Here is a 25,722-nt window from a genome sequence, read left to right as displayed (position 1 = left end):
CATCACCCTACTGTTAGCCTTTCCATGGCTCTGGGTGATCAGGAACAGTGAGAATCCATCATAGAAAGCAGTAAAAGCCACTCGGCCGGGTCACTGTCCATGCTGACATCAATAACCCAACACTGCATCCAAGATCTTTCTTTGCAAATTTTCAGTTCATCAAGCACCTAATCATGCTTTTCAGAGGGAAAGATGGCTCTGAGGCTGCGCTAAAGAAAGATCCGGAACAGTGAGCCTCCACAGTTTATCATTTCAAGTTACACAGAATATGAACTTCAACTCCGATGCCTGAAAGCAAGCTAGTAGGTCCATCAGCCCTTGGAGTCCTACGTGTTTCAGTGGCTCTGACTTTCACTGGAACTTCACAGCAGCCCCTGGGAAGAGGGCTGCCTCGAGCCCCAGGGCAGGGATCAGAAGGGCCGGTGGGGGCTGCTGCACCAGGGGGGAGGGGGCTCACCCAGGTTGTGCCGCTTGGACTTGGCATGTTCGTGGATGTGTTTCTTTGTGAAGCAGCCAAAGAAGACACAGTGCAGGCAGGAGTGAAGCCGGTTCAGGTGGACGCCGCAGACATGACAGACGCACGACTTCGCCTGAAATTGAGAGCAGAGAATTAGAAACCAGGTGCCCTCGGAGAGAAAGTGGCCAAGCAAAGTGATCCGTAACGGATGAGGCGACGGGAGGAAGCGAAATCACGGTATCATCAGCCTCACTCAAGAAGAGGTCACCCTGCTAATCCTTTCAACAGCTCCAAAGGGTACTCCAGCTCATTTAGCCCAAAACTATCAGCTCCACGTAAGAAAAGCTCAGCCCACAGCCTCAACTACCAAACCCGGCTAGCTGCTCAGAGGTTTGCCACATGAAGCTTTAGGAGTCTCCGCCTGAGCCCCATTGGGAAGCCACCAACCCTCTCGGCTTCTGTCCCCGTTTCAGACCAGCAACTCGCAGCCTTGCCACCCCTACCATGGACATCACTGTATGTTTGCTATTCTAGCTCCCACCACCAAAGCCAATTCGGCAGCCATCCATCAACGAGTATAGGACATGAGTCAAAGTGATACAGAATAACAAGAAAAAGAAACTTTGCAGCCAAGAGTAAGACCGCAGAAACCTAAACTTGTAATCTCAGCCAATGTGAGCAGTGATAATTCTTACACACCCAAACCACCACAAAACACCACTGCTTCCACCACAGTAGGACCTCGACACTGTAGTAGTAACTCTAAACTCCCTGCAGGAGTCAAAGTGAATTTCCGGCCTCTGAGAGGACACCCTGGTGTCGGATTTTCCTCTGTGATGGGGGGGGCAGGGAGCTGGGCCAGGAGGAAATAAACTGGGTACCGGGAAGGGGAAAATTAAGACAAGAGCGTGCTGTCGACACACACACTCCACAATACCCGATGAAGGCACCAGACACTGGGGCCACGGGCAGAAAGTGGCCACATCTGAAAGATGCCACACCCCAGTCAAGGCTCACAGCCGTCCGCTGGTGATGGTTCTGGGCTCTTCTGACATCTGAAGGAAGTTACTAGTGTATATGGTTGACCACTGAGCCTGTGTGTGTGTGTATGACACACAGTTAGAATGTGGAAGAGGACGTGCCTAACCCCAAGTGGCCCCTGACCCTGGAGGCAGCCCCAAGCTTCCCACCGCACCCATAAGATCAAGTCAGGTGCCAAAACCCGCGGTGACAGGCTGTGCAATCACTTTGAATGGGTGGCATGGAGGGAGGAGAGGCTCTGGGGACCAGGCTCAAACCATATTTACCTAAGACATGAATCACTGTTCTCACCTAGCTGGTAACTGCCTGCAGGGAATCCGCGTGCAGAAACCGGGGGAAGCAGAGCAAGTGCACATCAGCTGGGCAGGGATGGTGCCTCAACGAGCACAGAGCCCTGTGGCCAAAGCCCAAAGTCAGGAGACAAACTAGACGAGCTCCTCTCCCTGGCCCATCCCCACCTTGTGCACTCTCTCAAATAAATAAATCCTCAAGACAAAAACAAAAAAATAAATGAATAAAACACCATATTAGTAGAAGTTGTGAGTTATATCATCTATTGATTCTTCAAATGATAAATTAAAGAAATTAGGTAATCATAATTGTTTTTAGGAACATAGGGGACATTTTTAAATTACACATACAGCTATAGTTGATGTAAGCAAGTGATACTTCCAGGCATCATGGGAAAATGTCCCTTTAGCTATAAATACTGTAAGCAAGAGATGCCTGGAGATTTAGTTATAACCATGAGTGAGAATCCATTTACTATTCACTATAATTACAGACACAAAAGAATGGGAACGATTAAGAGGTGTCCTTTATTTTTATCACTCAGGATATTTTAAAAACGATTTTTAAAGATTTTATTTATTTATATTCCAGAGATAAAGAGAGAGCATGCACAAGCAGGGGGAGCAGCAGGTGGAGGGAGAGGCAGGCTCCCTGTGGAGCAAACAGTCCCATGCGGTCCCAGGATGCTAGGATCATGACCCAAGCCGAAGGCAGACACTAACCAACTAAGCCACCTGGGCATCCCATCACTCAGGATATTTTAAAAAACTGGTATTTAAAATTCCTCTATGGGACACCTGGGTGGCTCAGTGGGTTAAGTCTCTGCCTTGGGCTCAGATCATGGTCTCAGGGTCCTGAGATCAAGCCACATGACTTGCTCTCTGCTCAGCAGGGAGCCTGTTTCTCCCTCTCTCTCTGCCTGCCTCTCTGCCTACTTGTGATCTCTCTCTCTCTCTGCCAAATAAATAAATAAATCTTAAAAAAAAATCCTCCATGCCCTTAAAAACAGTAAATCCAATTCTATTTATGTAACAAAAAAAATTCCAGAGTACGATTACCTTCAAAATATAAGCTTATTGGATAATTATATAACTAACAAAATTTTGCCTTAAAACACACAAAAAAAAAACCTTTTAAAAAAATTTATGGGAGGGGGTAGGGGCAAAGGGAGAGAATCCTCAAGCAGACTCAAGCTCATGCTCCTGAGCACGGAGCCCGACTTGGTCCTCAATCTCACGAGAGCTGAAATCAAGATCTGGACATTCAGCCAACAGAGCCAGCCAGGTGCCCCAAAACCCAGATCAAGTTTTTTAAAAGATAAAAGTTAAGCTCTGAACTTTCAATGTAAAAATATATCACCTGTATATATCACCTGTTCTTACGCAGAATTTCATGAAAGAGAAACCTGCCTGAGGAAAAAGATCCTCCAGAACTCAGCTGCACAAACACTGCAGCAATTGTAAGGAAGCAGAGAGCTCCAACTGAAAACACAGAAACTGATCATGTCCCGATGCCACCAGGTCAGGGGAAGAAAGCCTCAAATATAAATAAATGCACACACATACTCACACTTCAGCTAGGTATTTTTCATTTAAATAAAGCCCATGGTTGGGGCACCTGGGTGGCTCAGCCAGTTAAGCATCTGATTCTAGATTTCAAGTCAGGTCGTGATCTCTCGTGAGACTGACCCTGTCTTGGGCTCTACACCGGGTGTGTAATCTGCCTGGGATTCTCCCTCTCCCTCTCCCCCCAAATGCATGTACATGTGCACACACACTCTCTCTCAAATAAATAAATAAATAAAATAATTTCTTAAATAAATAAAGCCCATGCTCGATACTCATGTTAAGGCACACATTAGATTTTACTAACTGGAGCTCCCCTGGCACGTTCACCATGGATATAGGTCATGAATCTATTATCCATAAACACCAATGACCTGCCACATACCCTAGCCATGAACAATTAATTAATTCATACTTCCTATACAAGAATGAACATAAATGGATACCTCTTATAAGCCACTGAGTCCAACACCAAGAGAGACACGTGAGGAACAATGGGAGCCCACTTAAGGGATACCCACTAGACAATTTTGGTACAATTTGAGCATACAAATGAGTAACAACAAGAACAGATTATATACTAAATAAAAAAGAATTCTCAAGTCCATTCTATTACTAATACTACACAAACACACACACACAGTGTCTTAATGGTCTTCTTCCCCGGAGAATTCCATCTAATCAATGTAGTAGGAAAGACAAAACTACACACGCAAAATCTTCATTTTCTAATCCACACTGTAATAATGGATTCAGGCAATGATCACCAGATGCTAAAACCACAGAGAGAAAAGTACTGGGTCATTTGCAAGAGCTAAAAGGGAGAAGAAAAAGCCCAAATTTCCAACAATGAACAAACTAATATGCAAACATAGTATATCCACCCAATGGAGTATTACTCAGCCATAAAAAAGGAATGAACTTCTGAAACCGCAACAACACAGATGAACCTTGAGACATAAAGCTAGTGAAAGCAGCAGACACTGAAAGTCATGTAGTGTGATTCCATTCACATGAAATATGAAGAATATTAGTTCTTTGTAGAGACAGAACAGAAATCAGAGGCTGCCACTAAGGACTAAGAGAGAATGGGGAGGAGATAAAAGTTACCTCGGGGCACCTGTCTGGCTCAGTAGGAGGACCATGCCAATCTCTCTTTTTTTTTTTTTCCAATTTATTTATTTTCAGAAAAACAGTATTCATTATTTTTTCACCATACCCAGTGCTCCATGCAAGCTGTGCCCTCTATAATACCCACCACCTGGTACCCCAACCTCCCACCCCCTCACCACTTCAAACCCCTCGGATTGTTTTTCAGAGTCCATAGTCTCTCATGGTTCATCTCCCCTTCCAATTTACCCAAAAGAACATACCCTCCCCAATGTCCATAACCCTAGCCCCCTTCTCCCAACCCCCCTCCACCCAGCAACCCACAGTTTGTTTCGTGAGATTAAGAGTCACTTATGGTTTGTCTCCCTCCCTATCCCATCTTGTTTCATGGATTCTTCTCCTACCCACTTAAGCCCCCATGTTGCATCACCACTTCCTCATATCAGGGAGATCATATGATATTTGTCTTTCTCCGCTTGACTTATTTAGCTAAGTATGATACGCTCTAGTTCCATCCATGTTGTCGCAAATGGCAAGATTTCGTTTCTTTTGATGGCTGCATAGTATTCCATTGTGTATATATACCACCTCTTCTTGATCCATTCATCTGTTGATGGACATCTAGTTTCTTTCCATAGTTTGGCTGTTGTGGACATTGCTGCTATAAACATTCGGGTGCACGTGCCCCTTTGGATCACTACGTTTGTATCTTTAGGGTAAATTTCCAGTAGTGCAATTGCTGGGTCATAGGGCAGTTCTATTTTCAACATTTTGAGGAACCTCCATGCTGTTTTCCAGAGTGGTTGCACCAGCTTGCATTCCCACCAACAGTGTAGGAGGGTTCTCCTTTCTCCACATCCTCGCCAGCATCTGTCATTTCCTGACTTGTTGATTTTAGCCATTCTGACTGGTGTGAGGTGATATCTCATTGTGGTTTTGATTTGTATTTCCCTGATGCCGAGTGATATGGAGCACTTTTTCATGTGTCTTTTGGCCATCTGGATGTCTTCTTTGCAGAAACGTCTGTTCATGTCCTCTGCCCATTTCTTGATTGGATTATTTGTTCTTTGGGTGTTGAGTTTGTTAAGTTCTTTATAGATTTTGGACACTAGTCCTTTATCTGATATGTCGTTTGCAAATATCTTCTCCCATTCTGTCAGTTGTCTTTTGGTTTTGTTAACTGTTTCCTTTGCTGTGCAAAAGCTTTTGATTTTGATGAAATCCCAAAAGTTCATTTTTGCCCTTGCTTCCCTTGCCTTTGGTGATGTTCCTAGGAAGATGTTGCTGCGGCTGAGGTCGAAGAGGTTGCTGCCTGTGTTCCCCTCAAGGATTTTGATGGATTCCTTTCTCACATTGAGGTCCTTAATCCATTTTGAATCTATTTTTGTGTGTGGTGTAAGGAAATGGTCCAATTTCATTTTTCTGCACGTGGCTGTCCAATTTTCCCAACACCATTTATTGAAGAGGCTGTCTTTTTTCCATTGGACATTCTTTCCTGCTTTGTCAAAGATTAGTTGACCATAGAGTTGAGGGTCTATTTCTGGGCTCTCTATTCTGTTCCATTGGTCTATGTGTCTGTTTTTGTGCCAGTACCATGCTGTCTTGATGATGACAGCTTTGTAATAAAGCTTGAAGTCCGGAATTGTGATGCCACCAACTTTGGCTTTGTTTTTCAATATCCCTTTGGCTATTCGAGGTCTTTTCTGGTTCCATATAAATTTTAGGATTATTTGTTCCATTTCTTTGAAAAAGATGGACGGTCTTTGATAGGAATTGCATTAAATGTGTAGATTGCTTTAGGTAGCATAGACATTTTCACAATATTTATTCTTCCAATCCAGGAGCATGGAACATTTTTCCATTTCTTTGTGTCTTCCTCAATTTCTTTCATGAGTACTTTATATAAAGTTTTCTGAGTATAGATTCTTAGCCTCTTTGGTTAGGTTTATTCCTAGGTATCTTATGGTTTGGGGTGCAATTGTAAATGGGATTGACTCCTTAATTTCTCTTTCTTCTGTCTTGTTGTTGGTGTAGAGAAATGCAACTGATTTCTGTGCATTGATCTTATATCCTGACACTTTACTGAATTCCTGTATAAGTTCTAGCAGTTTTGGAGTGGAGTCTTTTGGGTTTTCCACATAGAGTATCATATCATCTGCGAAGAGTGATAATTTGACTTCTTCTTTGCCGATTTGGATGCCTTTAATTTCCTTTTGTTTTCTGATTGCTGAGGCTAGGACTTCTAGTACTATGTTGAATAGCAGTGGTGATAATGGACATCCCTGCCGTGTTCCTGACCTTAGTGGAAAAGCTTTCAGTTTTTCTCCATTGAGAATGATATTTGCAGTGGGTTTTTCATAGATGGCTTTGATGATATTGAGGTATGTGCCCTCTATCCCTACACTTTGAAGGGTTTTGATCAGGAAGGGATGCTGTACTTTGTCAAATGCTTTTTCAGCATCTATTGAGAGTATCATATGGTTCTTGTTCTTTCTTTTATTGATGTGTTGTATCACATTGACTGATTTGCGGATGTTGAACCAACCTTGCAGCCCTGGGATAAATCCCACTTGGTCGTGGTGAATAATCCTTTTAATGTACTGTTGAATCCTATTGGCTAGTATTTTGGTGAGAATTTTTGCATCTGTGTTCATCAAGGATATTGGTCTATAGCTCTCTTTTTTGATGGGATCCTTGTCTGGTTTTGGGATCAAGGTGATGCTGGCCTCATAAAATGAGTTTGGGAGTTTTCCTTCCATTTCTATTTTTTGGAACAGTTTCAGGAGAATAGGAATTAGTTCTTCTTTAAATGTTTGGTAGAATTCCCCCGGGAAGCCATCTGGCCCTGGGCTTTTGTTTGTTTGGAGATTTTCAATGACTGTTTCAATCTCCTTTCTGGTTATGGGTCTGTTCAGGCTTTCTATTTCTTCCTGGTTCAATTTTGGTAGTTTATATGTTTCTAGGAATGCATCCATTTCTTCCAGATTGTCAAATTTGTTGGCGTAGAGTTGCTCATAGTATGTTCTTATAATAGTTTGTATTTCTTTGGTGTTAGTTGTGATCTCTCCTCTTTCATTCATGATTTTATTTATTTGTGTCCTTTCTCTTTTCTTTTTGATAAGTCTGGCCAAGGGTTTATCAATTTTATTAATTCTTTCAAAGAACCAGCTCCTAGTTTGGTTGATTTGTTCTATTGTATTTTTGGTTTCTATTTCACTGATTTCTGCTCCGATCTTTATGATTTCTCTTCTCCTGCTGGGCTTAGGGTTTCTTTCTTGTTCTTTCTCCAGCTCCTTTAGGTGTAGGGTTAGGTTGTGTACCTGAGACCTTTCTTGTTTCTTGAGAAAAGCTTGTACCGCTATATATTTTCCTCTCAGGACTGCCTTTGTTGTGTCCCACAGATTTTGAACCGGTGTATTTTCATTATCATTTGTTTCCATGATTTTTTTCAATTCTTCTTTAATTTCCCGGTTGACCCATTCATTCTTTAGAAGCATGCTGTTTAGTCTCCATGTATTTGTGTTCTTTCCAAACTTCCTCTTGTGGTTGAGTTCTAGCTTCAGAGCATTGTGGTCTGAAAATATGCAGGGAATGATCCCAATCTTTTGAGACCGGTTGAGTCCTGATTTAGGACCGAGGACGTGATCTATTCTGGAGAATGTTCCATGTGCACTAGAGAAGAATGTGTATTCTGTTGCTTTGGGATGAAATGTTCTGAATATATCTGTGATGTCCATCTCATCCAGTGTATCATTTAAGGCCTTTATTTCCCTGTTGATCTTTTGCTTGGATGATCTGTCCATTTCAGTGAGGGGAGTGTTAAAGTCCCCTACTATTATTGTATTATTGTTGATGTGTTTCTTTGATTTTGTTATTAATTGGTTTATATAGTTGGCTGCGCCCACGTTGGGGGCATAGACATTTAAAATTGTTAGATCTTCTTGTTGGACAGACCCTTTGAGTATGATATAGTGTCCTTCCTCATCTCTTATTATAGTCTTTGGCTTAAAATCTAATTGATCTGATATAAGGATTGCCACTCCTGCTTTTTTCTGATGTCCATTAGCATGGACCATGCCAATCTTGATCTCAGGAATGAGTTCGAGCCCCATGCTGGGTGCAGAGATCAGTTAAAAATAAAATCTTAAAAAAAAAAAAGTGATCTGAAACTTGGCAGATGTGGGGTGATGATCGTATAACATCATGAACACAGTGACTTGTTCGTTTTATTTTTGAATTGTTCATTTCAAAGTTAATTGTTATGTGAATTTCACCTCAATAAAAAAAACATTAAATTTTTTTTAAAAGATTTTATTTATTTATTTATGACAGACAGAGATCACAGTAGGCAGAGAAGCAGGCAGAGAGAGAGAAGAGGGGAAAAGCAGGCTCCCTGCTGAGGAGAGACCCTGGGATCATGACCTGAGCTGAAGGCAGAGTCTTTAACCCACTGAGCCATCCAGGCGCCCCCAAAAATACATTACATTTCTTATATGCATGTGTACATGTGTGTATGTGTCTACATATGTCTGGATGTCTGTACAATGGAGCAGAGGGTATTTAGTTTCAAAGTATCACCCCGGAGACTACTTTTGTTGATTAAAAGAGAAAAGGTTACCTTTAGAACAGAGAACTCTGGCCAACAAGGACCACCTCATCCAAACCTTAATACCCCCCAAAGAAACTGACACACATGAGAGAAGTGCGTATACCGAGGACACCAGAAGACACACAAAGGAGTATCATAACTGTAATACCCAAACCTGAAAATAAAAATATTCGGCAGAAGCAAAAAGAACGAACTGTGGTATAGACAGTGAGTGGAATGACCAGAGCAGCAAAGGAACTCACAGTAGGACGAATCCCAGAAGCCAACACAGAGGAAGCCAGCCACAGAGAAGCACGCACTGCAGGCTTCGGTCATAGGAAGTACTGAGGAGGCAGGCAAAGGTCACCAGCTGCTTATGGAAGGGCGGATGGGACGGCGGCTGGAAAGGGCTTGCAGGGGACATAATGTGGAGTGCTGGGTGCTGTCCATAAGGACAGGAGTGCGTTCACTTTACAAAAACTCACCAGGAGTGTGCCGTAACAGGAGGGATAAACAGCTGTAACACAAAATAGTAAACACACCGCTAACAGATGCGGTTTGCGGTCATGCTGAGAGACGTAAACCAAATGGCTGTGCAATTTAAAAGGAGAACCACCACACCTGATTGAGGAGGACGAGAGAACTCTGAGAAGTCTGTACACAATTTCTGCTCAAATTCCACGGAATTCTATAGGACAAATGTTTCTTACAACGGGTATGACCAGTTCAGCTGAAGAAGAGAACTAACTCCAAGTGGGAAGACCTGCTCTTCCGAAGAACAAGAAGGAAAGCGTGTAAGGAGTCCGGACGTCACTTCTTCCTCTGGGTGACCAGGTCCAACACGTCTAAAGAACACCAAGGAAGCTCTTCTGGAGGCGGCTGAGCGCTCGCCTGAAGGGCTGTTACTGAGCTGACAGATGCCAACAGCTGTGAGACCAATTCTCCAACAGTCATCGAGCAGCCCGCCGACCAACTAAACACTAACCACAGAGAGCGGGAATCTGTCTCTGACGCGGACTTTTGTCATTTGTATCAGCACAGTCCATTACAGGTAGAAGTCAAACAGGCAACCAGGAAACTGGGTTTTTTTATTCTACTGCAAAGTCATTACAAACAACACACGTGGCTAATGCCTGGCGTTCAGGACGGCACAGCTCTAGATCCTACAGTAAGGCATCACTGACTCCCACGAGGAGTTCGTAAAATCTGTGTCCTGAGTTCATTGACCCCGAAGGTGGAGCACAGAACCCAGAGCGGCTGGACATAGCCCTGGACGTCCCGAGAAGCAGTAGACACGGTACCCACATTTGCAGGTCTGACACCAAATCTCAGGATGATAAAATAAAGGCAAGTGCTTAGTCCTGCCAAGTACGAGTGAAACATCCACTATTTCCTCACAGCCAGCTCCCAGTTAATTCTTTAAAAATATTGCTTGCAGCTGTGGCCGATCTGTGACCCACTCAACATCCGTTCTCAACTTCCGGCTCCCACCACCTTCGCCGTGAGATACGAGCAAGTTACAGGATTTTTCCTGCCTTTGTGTGGTGACTTTTCCACCTCACACAGGCTACCACCAGGACTGAATGATTCGATGCTTTTCAGTGTACTGAGGACAGTGCCTGTATGTGTTAGGCATTAGCAGTGGGCTCACAGCAGCTCCCCAAAAGGTGTGTCCCCATCTTAATCTCTAGAATCTGAGAATGTTACCTTAGGTGGAAATTCTGCATATGTAATTAAGTTAAGGGTGTTAAGAGGTGATTACACTTGATTAGGGAGGTGGGCCCTAAATGCCAGCCTGAGTGTCCTTGGGAAAGTCACAAAGACCTTGGGCAAAGGAATGAAGGCCAGGTGAAGGAGGCAGACACTGGAAGGTGGGGGGCTGGAGCTGGCACAGGCCGGCGCTGTTCCTCCCTTTGAGCCTCCGGATGGCATGGTCCTGCCAACTCCAGGGACTTTTGTGGGCTTTTGGCCTCCAGTACTTGTTCTAACCCCCCCCCCCCCAGTTTGTGGTCACTTGTTAAAGCAGCTGCAGTTAAGAATACTGAGTTCACGTTAGCTAGTAGGACTCTAACCCGCTCCTACTGACACTGGAAAGGTTAGGACACCTGTGCACCACACACTACTGGTCTGAGTGGGCCAGGGAGAGGCACAGAGGAGCCAGGGTTCCTCCCTCAGCCCATCCTGTTGGGAGAGGCGGCACTGTCCACTGCCCTGGATTGGGGGAGGCAGCGGAATTCTGGAGTCTGGTGGGGGTTCCGAGAAACTACCCGGAGTCTACTGCTCCTGGAGTTCTTGCAAGGATTTCTGTATTAAATCCCTTTCTCCCATATATTAATTCAAGTAGATTCAGTAGCCTGCAAGGAAATCCTGAAACACAGCTAGGATTTTACTGACAGGAAAAGCAGACAGGGGTCAATTGACAGTTCTGTTTGCATCCACATGGATAAAGCTAGAGAGGATTATGCTAAATGAAATAAGTCAATCAAAAAAAGACAAATACCCTATGATTTCATTCCTGTGTGGAATTTAAGAAACAGACAAATGAACAAGGCAGGGGGAGAGGCAAACCAAGAAACAGAAAGTACAGAGAATGAACCAGGGGTTACCAGAGAGACAAGGGTGGGGGGATGAGGATTGAGGGGGCACTTGTGATAAGCATGGGAGTTGTATGAAAGGCCTGCCTCACTGTATTATAGATCTGAAATTAGTATTATGGTATATGTTAACTGGATTTTAAATAAAAACTTAGGGCGCCTGGGTGGCTCAGTGGGTTAAGCCGCTGCCTTCGGCTCAGGTCATGATCTCAGGGTCCTGGGATCGAGCCCCACATCGGGCTCTCTGCTCAGCAGGGAGCCTGTTTCTCTCTCTCTCTCTGCCTGCCTCTCTGTCTACTTGTGATCTCTGTCTGTCAAATAAAACAAATAAAATCTTTAAATAAATAAATAAATAAAAACTTAAAGAATGGGGCGCCTGAGGGGCTCAGTGGGTTAAGCCTCTGCCTTCCACTTGGGTCACGGTCCCAGGGTCCTGGGATCCAGCCCCGTATAGGACCCCCTGCTTGACGGAGAGCGTGCTTCAACCTCTCTCTCTGCCTGCTGGTCTGCCTACTTGTGTTCTCTCTTCCTGTCAAACAAAATCTTTGAAAAAAAAAGAAAAGAAAAGAGAACAGTTCTGAGCTTACATAGTGTAAGAAATGCAGAAAAAGTCCATTCACTCAGCCCTAATACTATTTCCCTGGATACCCTAATCTCTATGATTTTCCTTCTCATACCCTCCTCCCCACCCCAAGAAGGATGGGGCGGGGGCAGACAGGGCCTATGAAGTCAGGGATGATTCAGTTGTACCATGAATTTTGAGCTCAGCTTAAAGAAAGCGACAACCACAACACAGCACCTTGAGAGCTAACGCACAACTTCCCACCACCACTAGTCTATTAACATCTGACAAATGTTAAGGAGGGAAGTTTAATTGTTTCTTATTCTCTTCAATGACTTTTTCAAGGGCTCAAAATACTCTTCTACCATCACAGACTCTGGTATGAGCAAAGGGACAGGAATAAGTATTCCATAACTGAGGCACTAAGAGGCAAATACTTAAATGGAACAATCTCAAATGTCCCAACCTCAGAAAGCCACAGTCGGGTCTTGGAATCTCTGCTCCAATAGATCTGTTTACTCCACTCCCTCCGGCACAAAAGGGACAGTGAGACAACTGGGAAGGAAGAAAAAATACAGAGTTTGGTCTTCCTTCCAAGTTCCAAGAACAAAGGTCTTAAAACCCTTGGAATTTAAGTGACCTTATTGATAAACGTGTCTTTTGTTATTCAAAAAATTCAACAAGTCCCTTTCAACACGACTGACATTTATGTTAATGAGCTGATTTTTGAAAGACTTCTGGAAAGCCTCCGGGTGGGGTCAGGGTGCCAGGGAGCGACCAGGCCATTAGAGAGCTGGAACTCTCAGCTCCACTTCAACCCCCACCAGTCGCCAATGATTTAATCAACCATGCCTCTGTAACAGTCTAATCAGTGTCTGCTTAATCGATCAGAACTATGTAATGAAGCCTTCGTACAAACGCTACAGGATAGGGCTCAGAGGGCTTCTGGGTTGGTTAATGCATCCATGTGATGTGGGAAAGAAACAAAGGCAGAAGAAAAATTATTCAATTTCCTTACTACTTCACAGCCCACTGACAAAATCCTTGAAACAGTGACACTCCTCTAGGAACTCAGGTGCTTCAATGTTAATACTTTGCTAGGGGCAAAAGGCAATCTCAGGCCACCTGACCCCCAGGATCCTTTATCATATAAAAATTCCTTTGGGGGCACCTGGGTGGCTCAGTTAAGCAGCTGCCTTCAGCTCAGGTCATGATCTCAGGGTCCAGGAATGGAGCCCCATGTCATGCTCCCTGCTCAGCAGGGAGTCTGCTTCTCCCTTTTCCCCTCTGACCCTCCCCTCCACTCATGTATAAGGGCACACCCATTCTCCAAAAAAAATTCCTCGGGTATCTGGGTGGCTCAGTTGGGTGTCTGCCTTTGGCTCAGGTCATGATCCCCAGGTCTTGGGATCAAGCCCTGTGTCACATGGTGTGTGTGTGGGGGGGTCCCTGCTTGGCAGGGAGTCTACTTCTCCCTCTCCCTCAGTCTCTCCTCCTGCTTGTGCTATCTCTGTCTCTTTCAAATGAATAAATAAAATCTTTAAAAATAAATTAATTCATTTTAAAAATTCCTTTGGAAATTTATCTCTACCCCCCAAAATATATATTGGCAATCATCCCGCAAGCATATGACCCATAGATATTACATCTGCAGGATCTCCAGGCTAAGGTTTTATTAGACGGTAATAAATAACCTTTTCCCAACAACAGCTAGACCCCTCAAAGTCCTAGAAACCTTGCTTCCAAAATTCCTTAGAGACTTACGCTGTCCCTAACCCCCACCCACCTTGAAAGTATATAATGGGCCACTCCTCATGACCCCAGTACAGCTTTTTCTGTCCTGTCCCTGTGCTTTAATAAAATCATCTTTCTGCCCCAAAGACATTTCAAGAATTCTTTCTTGCCACTGGCTTCAAACCCTAGCATCTTTCCTACCTCATATGCACTGGAGTGTGGTGCATCCCCAGTCCACTGGACCAAAGCTGCTATGCACAGGGCCCTCCCAGACCCCTTCTTATGTACCTCTTCATCCGGCTGCTCATCTTATACTTTATAGTATCTTTTACAATAAATTGGTAAGCGAAAGTAAATGTTTCCCTGAGTTTTGTGAAACTTTTTATTTTATTTTTTTAATTTGAGAGAGCAAGCGAGTTGGAATGAGCAGGGAGGAGGCAGGGGCAGACTCTTACTGAGGAAGGAGCCTGACGCGGGACTCGATCCCAAGACCCTGAGATCATTACCCCAGCCGAAGGCAGACACTCAACCAACTGAGCCAGCCAGGTGCCCCAGTTTTGTGAACCTTTTTTTTTTTTTTTTTAAGATTTTATTTATTTGACAGAGAGAAAGAGAGAGAAATCACAAGTAGGCAGAGAGGCAGAGAGAGGGGAGGAAGCAGGCTCCCTTCGGAGCAGGGAGCCCGATGTGGGGCTTGATCCCAGGACCCTGGGATCATGACCTGAGCCAAAGGCAGAGGCTTTAACCCACTGAGCAACCCAGGTGCCCCAGTTTTGTGAACCGTTTTAACAAATGACCAAATCCAAGGAAGGCGTCCTAATCAGCTGCAAGCACAGGAGCCAGTCTGGACTTGAGATTTGTGTGTGAAAAGCAGGAGCAGTGCTCTAGGATTGGAACCATTAACCTGTACAATCTCACACTGTCTCCAGGAAGTGTCCGAGTTGAGTCTAATTTGTACAACATACAGTCGCTGTCTGTGAGATTAGAGAATTACTTGGTGATGCTGTAAAACAGAATAATTCAGTGGGAGCACAAACTGCAGACTCAAAGTAACCTAATTTCAAGGCCCAAATTTGGTGTTCCCCATCAGTGCCCTTACATAGGTTAGGAGACTTACCTGCCACACCGACTTAAAACGTTTATCGCGAGTACCAACATCAAGTGAAATTATGTATGGAAAAATGCTTTATAGAATACAAAATGCTTTGTAAATATAAAACACTATTATCATAAATGAGAAATTAGAGACACTCAAGAGAGACTGGGGGGACCCAGGTGAATCACACTTTTGGGCAGAAGCAAGGACAAAATCCCCACGGTACTGACCAGCTTGGGCTAGTTTTTCTTCCCCTTGGGCTATTCTCAATTCAAATTCTACATCACCTCCCAACTGTCAGTGTAACTGTGTATAGGGAGTGATCAGATTATCCTAAACCCTCATTTTAACCTCCTTTTTCCACTTTATTCCCCAAAGTCTTTTACCAGAGCTGCTGATGAGTAGTAATAAGAGCTACTGATTCTGGCTTAATTTCTCTCTCGGCTGCAGGAATCTGTCAACATAAGGTGAACGGCAAGAAACAAACCTCAGATATCTGCTTAAGGTAGGTCATCCCAGTACCTGAACACTGAGTTTAACTTAAACTTCTTAATTTTCACCGCACAAAGGGAAACCATAATATATGCAAATCTGTAAGTAACTGGTTAGGCGGTCAGAAGATGCCAGAATGCAAAGGAGGCCATGACACAAAAATATGACTGTATGACAAATAAACGTATGTGATAATGCCCATGTATGTAGAGTGCACGACACAACATGCCTAGGTAACATGAAAAGAAGTGTAAGGTGTAAAACAAAAGGCAAAGGAGCCACATGTAAGCCAGGTGAGAACACTGCTTCCCAAGGAGAGGAAGAGCAACAGTTCTGAAACCACTGCTGGGAAGGGAAAATTTTTCCTCTACCCTTCAAGATTCTTTCAAGGGGCCTAAGATTTAAATCGATGAGAGGCAGATTAACAAAAGCAAAAAATAAAATAAAAATTAAAATAAAAAAAAATTAATTATGTGCACACAGAGACCAATACTGACATTAAGACCCAAAGAAATGACAAAAGCTGGCAGAGAGACAATAAATCTGAGTGGAACTGACAGGACAAACACTTATGTTCAGGAGCTTCAATTAATAAGGAATTAAACACAGATTTGGGGCTGGGCCTGAAACTGGTAAAAAGTAATAAAGGTTATACAGCTTTCTCGGTTTTAAAACCACTATCTCTGCCAGAGTGCTCTTTCATGGGCCTTTTTAAAGGAACTTTTCATTCCGAATAGACAATATGAGGAAGTGTCACATCAGGCAGCAGACTACCCTTGTCTCTATACCACTATACAAGTCAACTGAAATAAAACAGGTAACTACATGGATGGTGGGCAGTTTCAGAGAAGCTACAGGTAAGCATGAGGAGAAGGCTAGAATGATCCACACAGTACTAGATTAGAGGTGGAGGCATCACTATGAACTCAGGTCTAGTTTCATAAGGCTGGGGATGAACAACCACGGACATGTATGTACATGAACCTATATACACACGTTTGTTTCTTAGTTCTGTCCCCTGAGGGCTGAGAAGCCACATCACTGTTATCAACAGGTACAGCCATGGCCCAAATCGTAAATCCTAACTCTATTCTCCAATAAAGGGAACTAGGGCCCCTTGGAGAAATGGCAGATTCTAACACCAGGGCAGAAAATATACAATATAAGCCTAGAAACTCACAGTACCAGAAAGTAAGGAGGTCCTCAAAAACAACAATAAACCAAACACACACTGGTAAGGCTATGTCAGAGTGACAGAGAAGACAGCTGGAAGAGCTCCCACTGGCTAAAGCTGGGACAGTCTGAGCAACAAATCAGAATACTGGATTATAACCCCTAGCATGAAATATCTGTAAATCTATACCAACACAAAACACTGAATAAATACTAGAAAGGACAGATATTTCTCATAGAAAAAGTCCAAATAATTTCTGTAGTTACCCTGGCCTCAAGAGGTAGAGCTAACTGCTCACTCCTTAAACGTGACCTGTGCAAGTGACTCTGCTCCAGAGAGGACACTATGGAAAGGAGGAGAAAAGAGTCACTTTACTGTTGAGCAGGATGAGAGCTACGTGGACAAGCTTACCACCTGTATTTATAAGTCATGTCGACCCCTTCACCCTTGACAGAGCTTGGTAAGGGCACAACACCTCTCTGGTCTTCCCAAAACCCATAACCACAGCTATGAACCATTAGGAAATCAGACAAGCCCAAACTGAGGGTCGTTCTATAAAATACCTGAGCAATAGGTATTTCAGAATAGCAATAGGTATTTAGAAGCCTCAAAGCTTCTAAAGTCATCAAAAATAAAACAGTGTGAGCAAATGTCACAATCCAGAGGAGCCAACGGAGACATGACTACGAAATGTAAAGTGGAATCCTGAACGGGATTCTGAGAAAGAAAAAGGAGACCAGGGAAAAACTAAAGGGATCTGACTTTCAGTTAATAACAATGTATCAAGCTTTGCCATTGGTTGTGACAAAAGGTACCGCAGTAACAATAAGTTAACAATCAGGGAGACTGGAGGGGGCGTGGTCTGAATAAAATGGGTACACTGTCATCAAAGACGGACATTGTTAATATTTTATTACAGTCTGCAAGATGTTACCATTGGGGAGAACTGTGTGAAGGGTACAGGGATCTCTATGAATTATTTTTTCAATAGCACGTCAATCTCTCTGCCTACTTGTGATCTCTCTCTCTGTCAAATAAATAAATAAAAATCTTAAAAAAATAAAAATAAAAAGACATACCCAAAAAATGAACTGAACTTAAAGGAAGGAAGGAAGGAAACAAAAAACCCGGAGTGGGCTCAGCAGCATTCTCAACATCATGGTTAGGTGCCAGGCTGAGTCAATGAAGACTAACTTATCTCAATGGTGAAGCCAGCAACACATGAACATCTAACGGTTCTCAGTTCACGATCTCCCAGTGTGTCCTGTCACGCCAGGTATGCTGCCTAAGCCACCAACGGCAGAACTGTTTTCCCCCAAGTATGACCTACTAAAAAGTTCAAATGAATCAAAGAGATTCAGTCAGATCTGAAGGCACAGATCTTGGACTTCAGAACTAAAACAGCACTTTAAAAAGACATGACCAGGGCGCCTGGGTGGCTCAGTGGGTTAAGCTGCTGCCTTCAGCTCAGGTCGTGGTCTCAGGGTCCTGGGATCAAGTCCCGTGTTGGGCTCTCTGTTCAGCAGGGAGCCTGCTTCCTCCTCTCTCTCTGCCTGCCTCTCTGCCTACTTGTAATCTCTCTCTGTCAAATTAATAAAATCTTAAAAAAATAAATAAATAAAAAATAAAAAGACATGACCAGTGCACACCCTGGACTAGTACATCTTTTTCTGAAACACATGGCAAAGTACCACTGACTCAAGAGAACTAGACCATTTTCCTGCTGCAATGACTTCCGTTTCCACAGAACAGCCCAACACCTGAGCCACACTTGTACAACCCTGACTGTAAGAGCTCCTCTTGTCTGAGGCAAGTGTCCACTGGCTAGTGATCTTTGTTTGTCGCTTTGTAAAGATTCAAAATGAAAGGGCACTACACTTGTACTCTCTGGAATTATACTACCTTAAACTTTTATGTTTCAGGCACCTGGTAGCTCAGTGGGTTAAGCGACTGCCTTCGGCTCAGGTCATGAACCCGGAGTCCCAGGATTGAGGCCCACTTCAGGCTCCCTGCTGAGCAGGAAGTCAGTCCACTTCTCCCTCTGACCTTTCCCCCCTCATGCTCTCTCTCGCTTTCAAATAAATAAATAAATATTTAAAATAAATAAATAAACTTTAATCTTTCATACTTAAGTTTTTGTACTTGTCTCCTTTTCGCCACCTCCCTCCCCATGTTTTTCCATAAATAAAAGTGCACTTTTTAAAGACATCTCAGGTTTGATGTTAAGTAGACAAATAACATTTCGATCCCTCAGCAAACAAAAACATCCATAAAAACGACTTGCCGAAGAGTATTCCTTCTTTAAACTGATTACCAAGCTTAAGTTTTACAAACTGTTAGTAAATCCTCCAAACTGAAAGCTTGAAAGAAAGAGGAAAATACACAGTACTGTTTGCATCCAATGGAATACTTTCTTTTTTTTTTTTTTGCATCCAATGGAATATATTTTTTTTCCAATTTATTTATTTTCAGAAAAACAGTATTCATTATTTTTTCACCACACCCAGTGCTCCATGCAAGCTGTGCCCTCTATAATACCCACCACCTGGTACCCCAACCTCCCACCCCCCCACCACTGCAAACCCCTCAGATTGTTTTTCAGAGTCCATAGTCTCTCATGGTTCATCTCCCCTTCCAATTTACCCAAAAGCACATACCCTCCCCAATGTCCATAACCCTACCCCCCTTCTCCCAACCCCCCTCCCCCCAGCAACCCACAGTTTGTTTCGTGAGATTAAGAGTCACTTATGGTTTGTCTCCCTCCCTATCCCATCTTGTTTCATGGATTCTTCTCCTACCCACTTAAGCCCCCATGTTGCATCACCACTTCCTCGTATCAGGGAGATCATATGATATTTGTCTTTCTCCGCTTGACTTATTTCGCTAAGCATGATACGCTCTAGTTCCATCCATGTTGTCGCAAATGGCAAGATTTCGTTTCTTTTGATGGCTGCATAGTATTCCATTGTGTATATATGCCACATCTTCTTGATCCATTCCATCCAATGGAATATTAATGACACAGCTCAACAGATCTGTATGCGTGGGCAGTTAAGTGAAAGATGGAAACAAGATACACAGCATGTATGTTTACATAAATAGAAACACATAGCTTTGCTTTATACGCAGATTTATAATTTTTTAAAAGATTTATTTATTTATTTCCCAGAGAGGGAGAGACACCACAAGCAGGCAGAGTAGTAGGCAGAGGGAGAGGGAGAAGCAGCTTCCCACTGAGCAAGGAGCCTAATGCAGGGCTCAGTTCCACATGCTGGGATCCTGACCTGAGCCCAAGGCAGATGCTTAACCAACTGAGCCACCCAGGTGAACCTGTAATTTTTAAAGAAATCTCGAAGACCCAGGCAGCAAACATATCTTAACAGCAGTTGTGTGGGGTCAGAAAAGACTCACTGTATACATTCTATGTGCCTATAAGGTGTTTTATTTTACCAATTAAGAATATATTCATATTGGGAGATCTGGGGGGCTCAGTTAGTTGAGCGGTTGCCTTCAGCTCATGGGATGGAGTCCCGCCCCCATCACACTCCCGGCTCAACAGGGAGCCTGCTTCTCCCTCTGCCTGCCACTCCGCCTGCTTGTGCTCTCTCACTCTGACAAATAAATAAAATCCTTAAGAAAAAAACTTCATATTGTCACCTCTGTAATTTTTTTTTAAAATACACAGATTCATTAATGCATTTTACTCTTCCTCAGTAAGACTAACTGACAAGCATCTAGACTTATTTATACCTTCCTGTATGTGTTCAGGCTCTAATTACCCTACATGTAAGAATTAGCACTGGGCATCTACTAGTAGTCTAAATTTTAAGGCAGATATTTATTATCTGACTGTGTGACACCTACTATTTAACTGCCTTTTGACAATTACGATTTCCATTCCTCAAGACAGAAACCCAGGATTCAGAGCTGACTCTGGGATAGAGAGAGAATGAGAGTTCCAAACAAACAGGGAATCATTCCACTTTCTTCCAAAGGGTACCCATTCCACATTTAAATTGTGGTGCAAAGACCACAAAGGTCAAACAACACAATGTTAGGAGTAAGTAAGGTAAGACTACTGGATCTTAGAGCCCTCCGGCCTCTCACTTACTATTTCCCAGGTACGTTTCCTTCTCTCTAGCTCCTTTCTCAAACAAAGTATTTCCCTAAGAATTTCTAACCAAAAGCTTGTTTTAGGCCCCAAATTTTGTGCCTCCCATAGAAACCTTCAAAGGCAGTTTACTATCCTCCAGGTTACTGACCAAACGAAACCAAAATCCGCAATGATCCAAAATTACAGGAGGTTTGACAACTCTTCTTCATTTGTGTCAAAGTTTATCTGGCAGAAGTACTTACTACAAAGAGGACTCTGTGTGTGTGTGTGAGTGTGTGTGTTTTAAAATTTTCTTTATTTGTCAGAGAGAGAGAGCAAGAGCGCACGCAAAAGCAGGGGGAGGGGCAGGCAGAGGGAGAGGCAGGTTCCCCGCTGAGCAAGGAGCCCCAAGTGGAACTCGATCCCAGGACCCTGGGATCATGACCTGAGCCAAAGGCAGACACTTTACTGAGTCACCCAGGTGTTCCAAGAGGGCTGTACTTTGAGGACAAGCTGCTGCAAAATTTTAGAGTCACAGAAACAGTTCAAAAAAGAGAAATGATTATTTAAAAATTTTTTTCTGTCCTCTCAAGTATCTCTATGTTCACAATACAATGTAGACTTTGTTATGCCTAATAACGGATAGCACTGTAAAACCTTGATGTTTTCATTGTCGGTTTTTTCACACACAAACCCTAAAATGATAAGGTATTTGCTATATTCAACACACACGAGAAAAGCAGGGTCCACTGTGGCAGCATTGAGTCCTAAATCATGAACATAGGAACATTTTTACATTCAGTAGTACCCAAGTCTTACTGCAATTCAAGGCTAAAGTGAACAGAAAGTTACACATCTGATCATGTTCTTCTTACTCTGTGCCTACCGAAAGAAGAATCAAAGGTGGATACAAAAACCATAACCCATTAGAGAAAGCTCTCCTGTTATCCAAGGCTTCATTCCTATGGTCACATTGTCGCTGAGACTTCAACCTCAAAAGGCACCTTTGTTTATTTACGGAGATTACAACTTAAATTGAAGTATTTTTATAGGAGACTTCATATTATTAAAACCAAAATATACTAAGCCTACAGATCTACTGAGAATCCCACACGCGGTGAAAGATGCATTGTTCATTGTTAAACATCAGGGTTAAACCGCTTGTCAAACCAGCTCTTCCTTGGCTGGGCCACTAGAGAGTGCTAGACATACAGTTACACAGGACCAAGTGATACAAAAATTACCGCCGCCCCCCCCCCCCAATCTGGAGCAGAGAAGAGGAAGGGCATTAGGATTTCTGCCTGGTATACCACCAGAAGGTTTTGCAACACTGACAGATCTGAAGCTTGAAGTAAGTATTTATCACCACCTCTTGTCTGTCAACAGCTCAAGTTCCTTCCAGTGAGTAACAGAGATGTGCTTCAACAGTTTCCAAACTAAGTAACTGAGATTAAAGGATTAATCCAAGACATTACAGCAAACGAAAAAGTGATTCCTTCCTTTAGGAACAAAGACAAATCAATAATGGGTTAAACTGGACTCTTTCAGCTTTGTTAAAAATTTAAAGGGGAAGGGGAGGGGAGAAGAAAAAAGCAGGGGATTTCTAAAGTTAGGAATCCAATGTGGCGAGGACTGTTACACACACCATATAAACCTAAACCAATACACTAAAGACTTGGAGCAGTAACAAGATTATCACCGGAAGACCACCGGCTTCAGCCCCGGTATTTTTTTAGGACCACACGATTCCATTAGCAAGAATCTCCCTGTGATCTTAACAAAACTCATCTCTGATTTTAGTTCATTCTAAGAGGTAATGCTTCCCAACACCATCACTAATAATAAGAAAGAAAACTGGTTGCTCAATCCCTACAATCTCAGTGGATGTTAGTTTAAAAAAAAAAAAAAAGATGTTAAAAAACCTACAAGTTTAAAGCCTCTGCCTTCGGCTCAGGTCATGATCCCAGGGTCCTGGGATCGAGCCCCACATCGGGCTCTCTGCTCAGCGGGGAGCCTGCTTCCCCCTCTCTCTCTCTGTCTGCCTCTCTGCCTACTTGTGATCTGTCAAATAAACAAATAAAATCTTAAAAAAAAAAAAAAAAGCTACAAGGTAGAAAGAGCGTAACACACCTTCCAGCCTCACTGAACTGCAAAATCGCATTACACTGTAACAAGATTCAGGTAATACCGTTACTTTCTGACTTCCACATCATTAATAAGCTTAATGGGACGTTTACCTGAAAATGATAACGCTAAATTTAATTTCCTCAACGTCTCACGGAGGTGATCAGTTTCTTACGAAAGCCTCTTAACGGAGAAGGCACGCCACCGTCCAACCTTCCCATCAAACCGATCTTTTAAAAATCCACTCCTCCATGGGGCGCCTGGGTGGCTCAGTGGGTTAAAAATCCATTCCTCCGTAGCTACAAACAACTCTCCAAAAACACATCGTGCTGGTAACGAAATGGCTTTCCCAGATACAGGTGGCTCGACTTGCTCCATTTCCAACTACTCAGCACTTCTCAGCCCCTCCACCCACGTCCGGATCTGAAATGGGGCGGGGCGATGCCATCTCGCTGCATTTGCTGCTGCAGACCCTGGAGCCCGTGCTGTGCTTTGCCCAAGCACCACCACACAGTTGTAGCTTCACCCCAACAACTCCCGGCCGCGACACACGGTTCCGTTTCCCTGACCGAGGTAAGCTTTCATTCACACTCCAGATTAATGGGTGCTCAGTACGGTGGCAGAGGACGGACCCACAGCAAACCACCCAACATGCCCCGGAGTCTTTGTCCCTTTTCTCTGTTCTAAGCCTTCTCACTGCCCCCATCCCCTGCCCCCCGCCGAACCCTCCCGCGCTCCGGAGGGTTCCTGGGTGAGGCCTAGCGCTGGAACGTCGGACACCTACGTCCTCAGTACCAGGTTTCCACCTCCACCTCAGAGGAGAAAACCGCCCCCTTCCAAGAGGCGCCCTTGCCCACCCCCAGAACTGGACCCGCCCCAAACCCCGCCCCTGTTCCGTCCCTACCCCCGCAGTGGAGCGGGGGAGGAAGACGGGGGAGGGGAGGAGAGGCCGCGGGAGGACCGAGGCGGCTGCGAAGAGGAGGGGGAGGGGTAAAGGAAGGGGGAGGGGTAAGAAAGGGGGCAAGGAATAAGAAAGGAGAAGATCTCTCACCGCGCCCCCCACCGCCCCCAGCGATCGCAGCCCGAGAAGGGTCCCCAGGAGGCTAACAAGCCCTCCCTTCCTCCTCCTCGCCCCCAACAGGGCCCAGAGCCCCCCCCACCCACTTGCTGGGCAACGCTGCAAAAGAGCTGCTCCCCGGCTCCTAGGTCAGCCCGCATTTTCCCAGGGGGAGAGGGGGTCGCACCTTGCGCTTGCGAGCCTCCGCCGTGCCGCTCCACACGAAGCACTGGTAGATGGCCCGCAGGTTCTGCTTCCAGTTGTCCACCTTGAAGCTGCTCAGGTGCGAGCAGCCCGGCGGCGTCACCACCAGCTCCGCGTCCATGGCCTCGGTCTCCGGCTCGGGCCGGGAGACCATGGGGGGCAAGGCCCGGCCGCGCGCGGGGGGCGGCGAAGGGGACGAGGACGACGCCAGCGCTGCGCGGTGGGCTGCTCGGCGGCGCCCCCCAGCCGACCAGCGCGGGGAACAAAGCGGGGCCGGCGGGGCCGGCGGACAAAGACCCGGCTGCGCGGACGCCCAGGGAGAGGCGGCCGCCAGCCAGGCGCCGCCCGCGCAGCGCTCTCCCGGTTCGCGGAGCGCGGCGCGGGGCGGGGCGCGGAGGCCGCAGGCGGAGGTTACGTCATCCCCGGCCGGCCGCGGGCGCCGCACTGCGCAGGCTCTAGCCGCTCCCGGACCCGCCCCCCGCCGCCCCACACCCGGCGCCCGCAGGCTTCGGGGGGACCCGCGCCCGAGCGCAGGGCGAAGGCGTGCAGCCGGCCGGGGTCCGCCCCCGCGTTTATGCCAGCGGGGGTCGTTAGCTGTCAGTACGGGCCGCCGGGTTCAGAGCGGCCTCCCGGGAAGCTGGCCACTTGCCCTTCCCGGTCCCCTCGGAGAACTGCGGAGGCGGGGGGCAGCGGAGGATTGGGCGACGCGGAGTGTCCGTCGGGGCACTGAACCGGTTTGCACTGGCCTGAGCTCTGCCGCAAAGAGGCGGAGCAACGGGCTGGGCCTTGGAAATCCGTGCAGTCTCTCTGGGCCTCCCGATCCGTGCAGATCCCTAACCTGGGCTTTCCCACCCCAGGCGGTGCTGTGCTGGTTAGGTGTCAGTTTTGTTGTCGACGGGAGTCCCTCATCTGGGACTCTGCAGGCCTCTCCCGTGTTCATGGCCTGTCAGGGAGTTGCTGGGCATGGAAATGATTAAGACCATATCCTACTGTGAGGAATCCAGAATGGATGCCATATGATTTCCCTCACTCAGAATTGAAGAAACAAATGAACAAAGCGGGGGGGGGTGGCTCACAAACCCCAAAACCCCAGACTCAGAAAGAAATGGCGGGTGCCCGAGAGAAGGTGGGTTGGGTGCATGGGTGAAATAAAGGGGAATAAGAATATACTTAAACTGATGAGCACTGAGAAATGTATAGCATTGAGTAATTGGATTGTACAAGTGAAACTAATATAACATTTTTAAAAAGATTTTATTTGACAGAGATCACAAGTAGGCAGAGAGGCAGGCAGAGAGAAGGGAGGAAGCAGGCTCCCTGCGGAACAGAGAGCCCAATGCGGGACTCCATCCTAGGACCCTGAGATCATGACCTGAGCCGAATGCAGAGGCTTAATCCACTGAGACACCCAGGTGCCCCCTAATATAACATTTTATGTTAATTATACTTCAATAAGAAAAAAATCCCAGAGTGGAATGTCAGTTGATGCAGTCACTGTGGAAAACAGTATGGAGGTACCTCAAACATTAAAAATACAAAT

General features: G+C 45.1%; 1 protein-coding gene across 1 annotated transcript in view; it reads right to left on the bottom strand.

Annotated features, from left to right (window-relative positions):
- Positions 1-24,482, bottom strand: part of USP22 (ubiquitin specific peptidase 22) — a 46,428-nt gene extending 21,946 nt beyond the window's left edge. The window contains exons 1-2 of the mRNA XM_044249259.1: positions 24,166-24,482; positions 458-590 (exon numbers count right to left, since the gene is read on the bottom strand). Of these exons, the coding sequence (XP_044105194.1) occupies positions 458-590; positions 24,166-24,336 (304 nt within the window). The 5' untranslated portion in view covers positions 24,337-24,482. The remainder of the gene's footprint in view (positions 1-457; positions 591-24,165) is intronic.
- Between the last annotated feature and the right edge of the window lie 1,240 nt (positions 24,483-25,722).

This window comes from Neovison vison, chromosome 5 (genome assembly GCF_020171115.1).
Source record: "Neovison vison isolate M4711 chromosome 5, ASM_NN_V1, whole genome shotgun sequence".
NCBI classification, from domain to species: Eukaryota; Metazoa; Chordata; class Mammalia; order Carnivora; family Mustelidae; genus Neogale; species Neogale vison.
The sequence above is the reverse complement of the archived record's forward strand: the minus strand, read 5'-3'. Positions and strand labels throughout refer to the sequence as shown.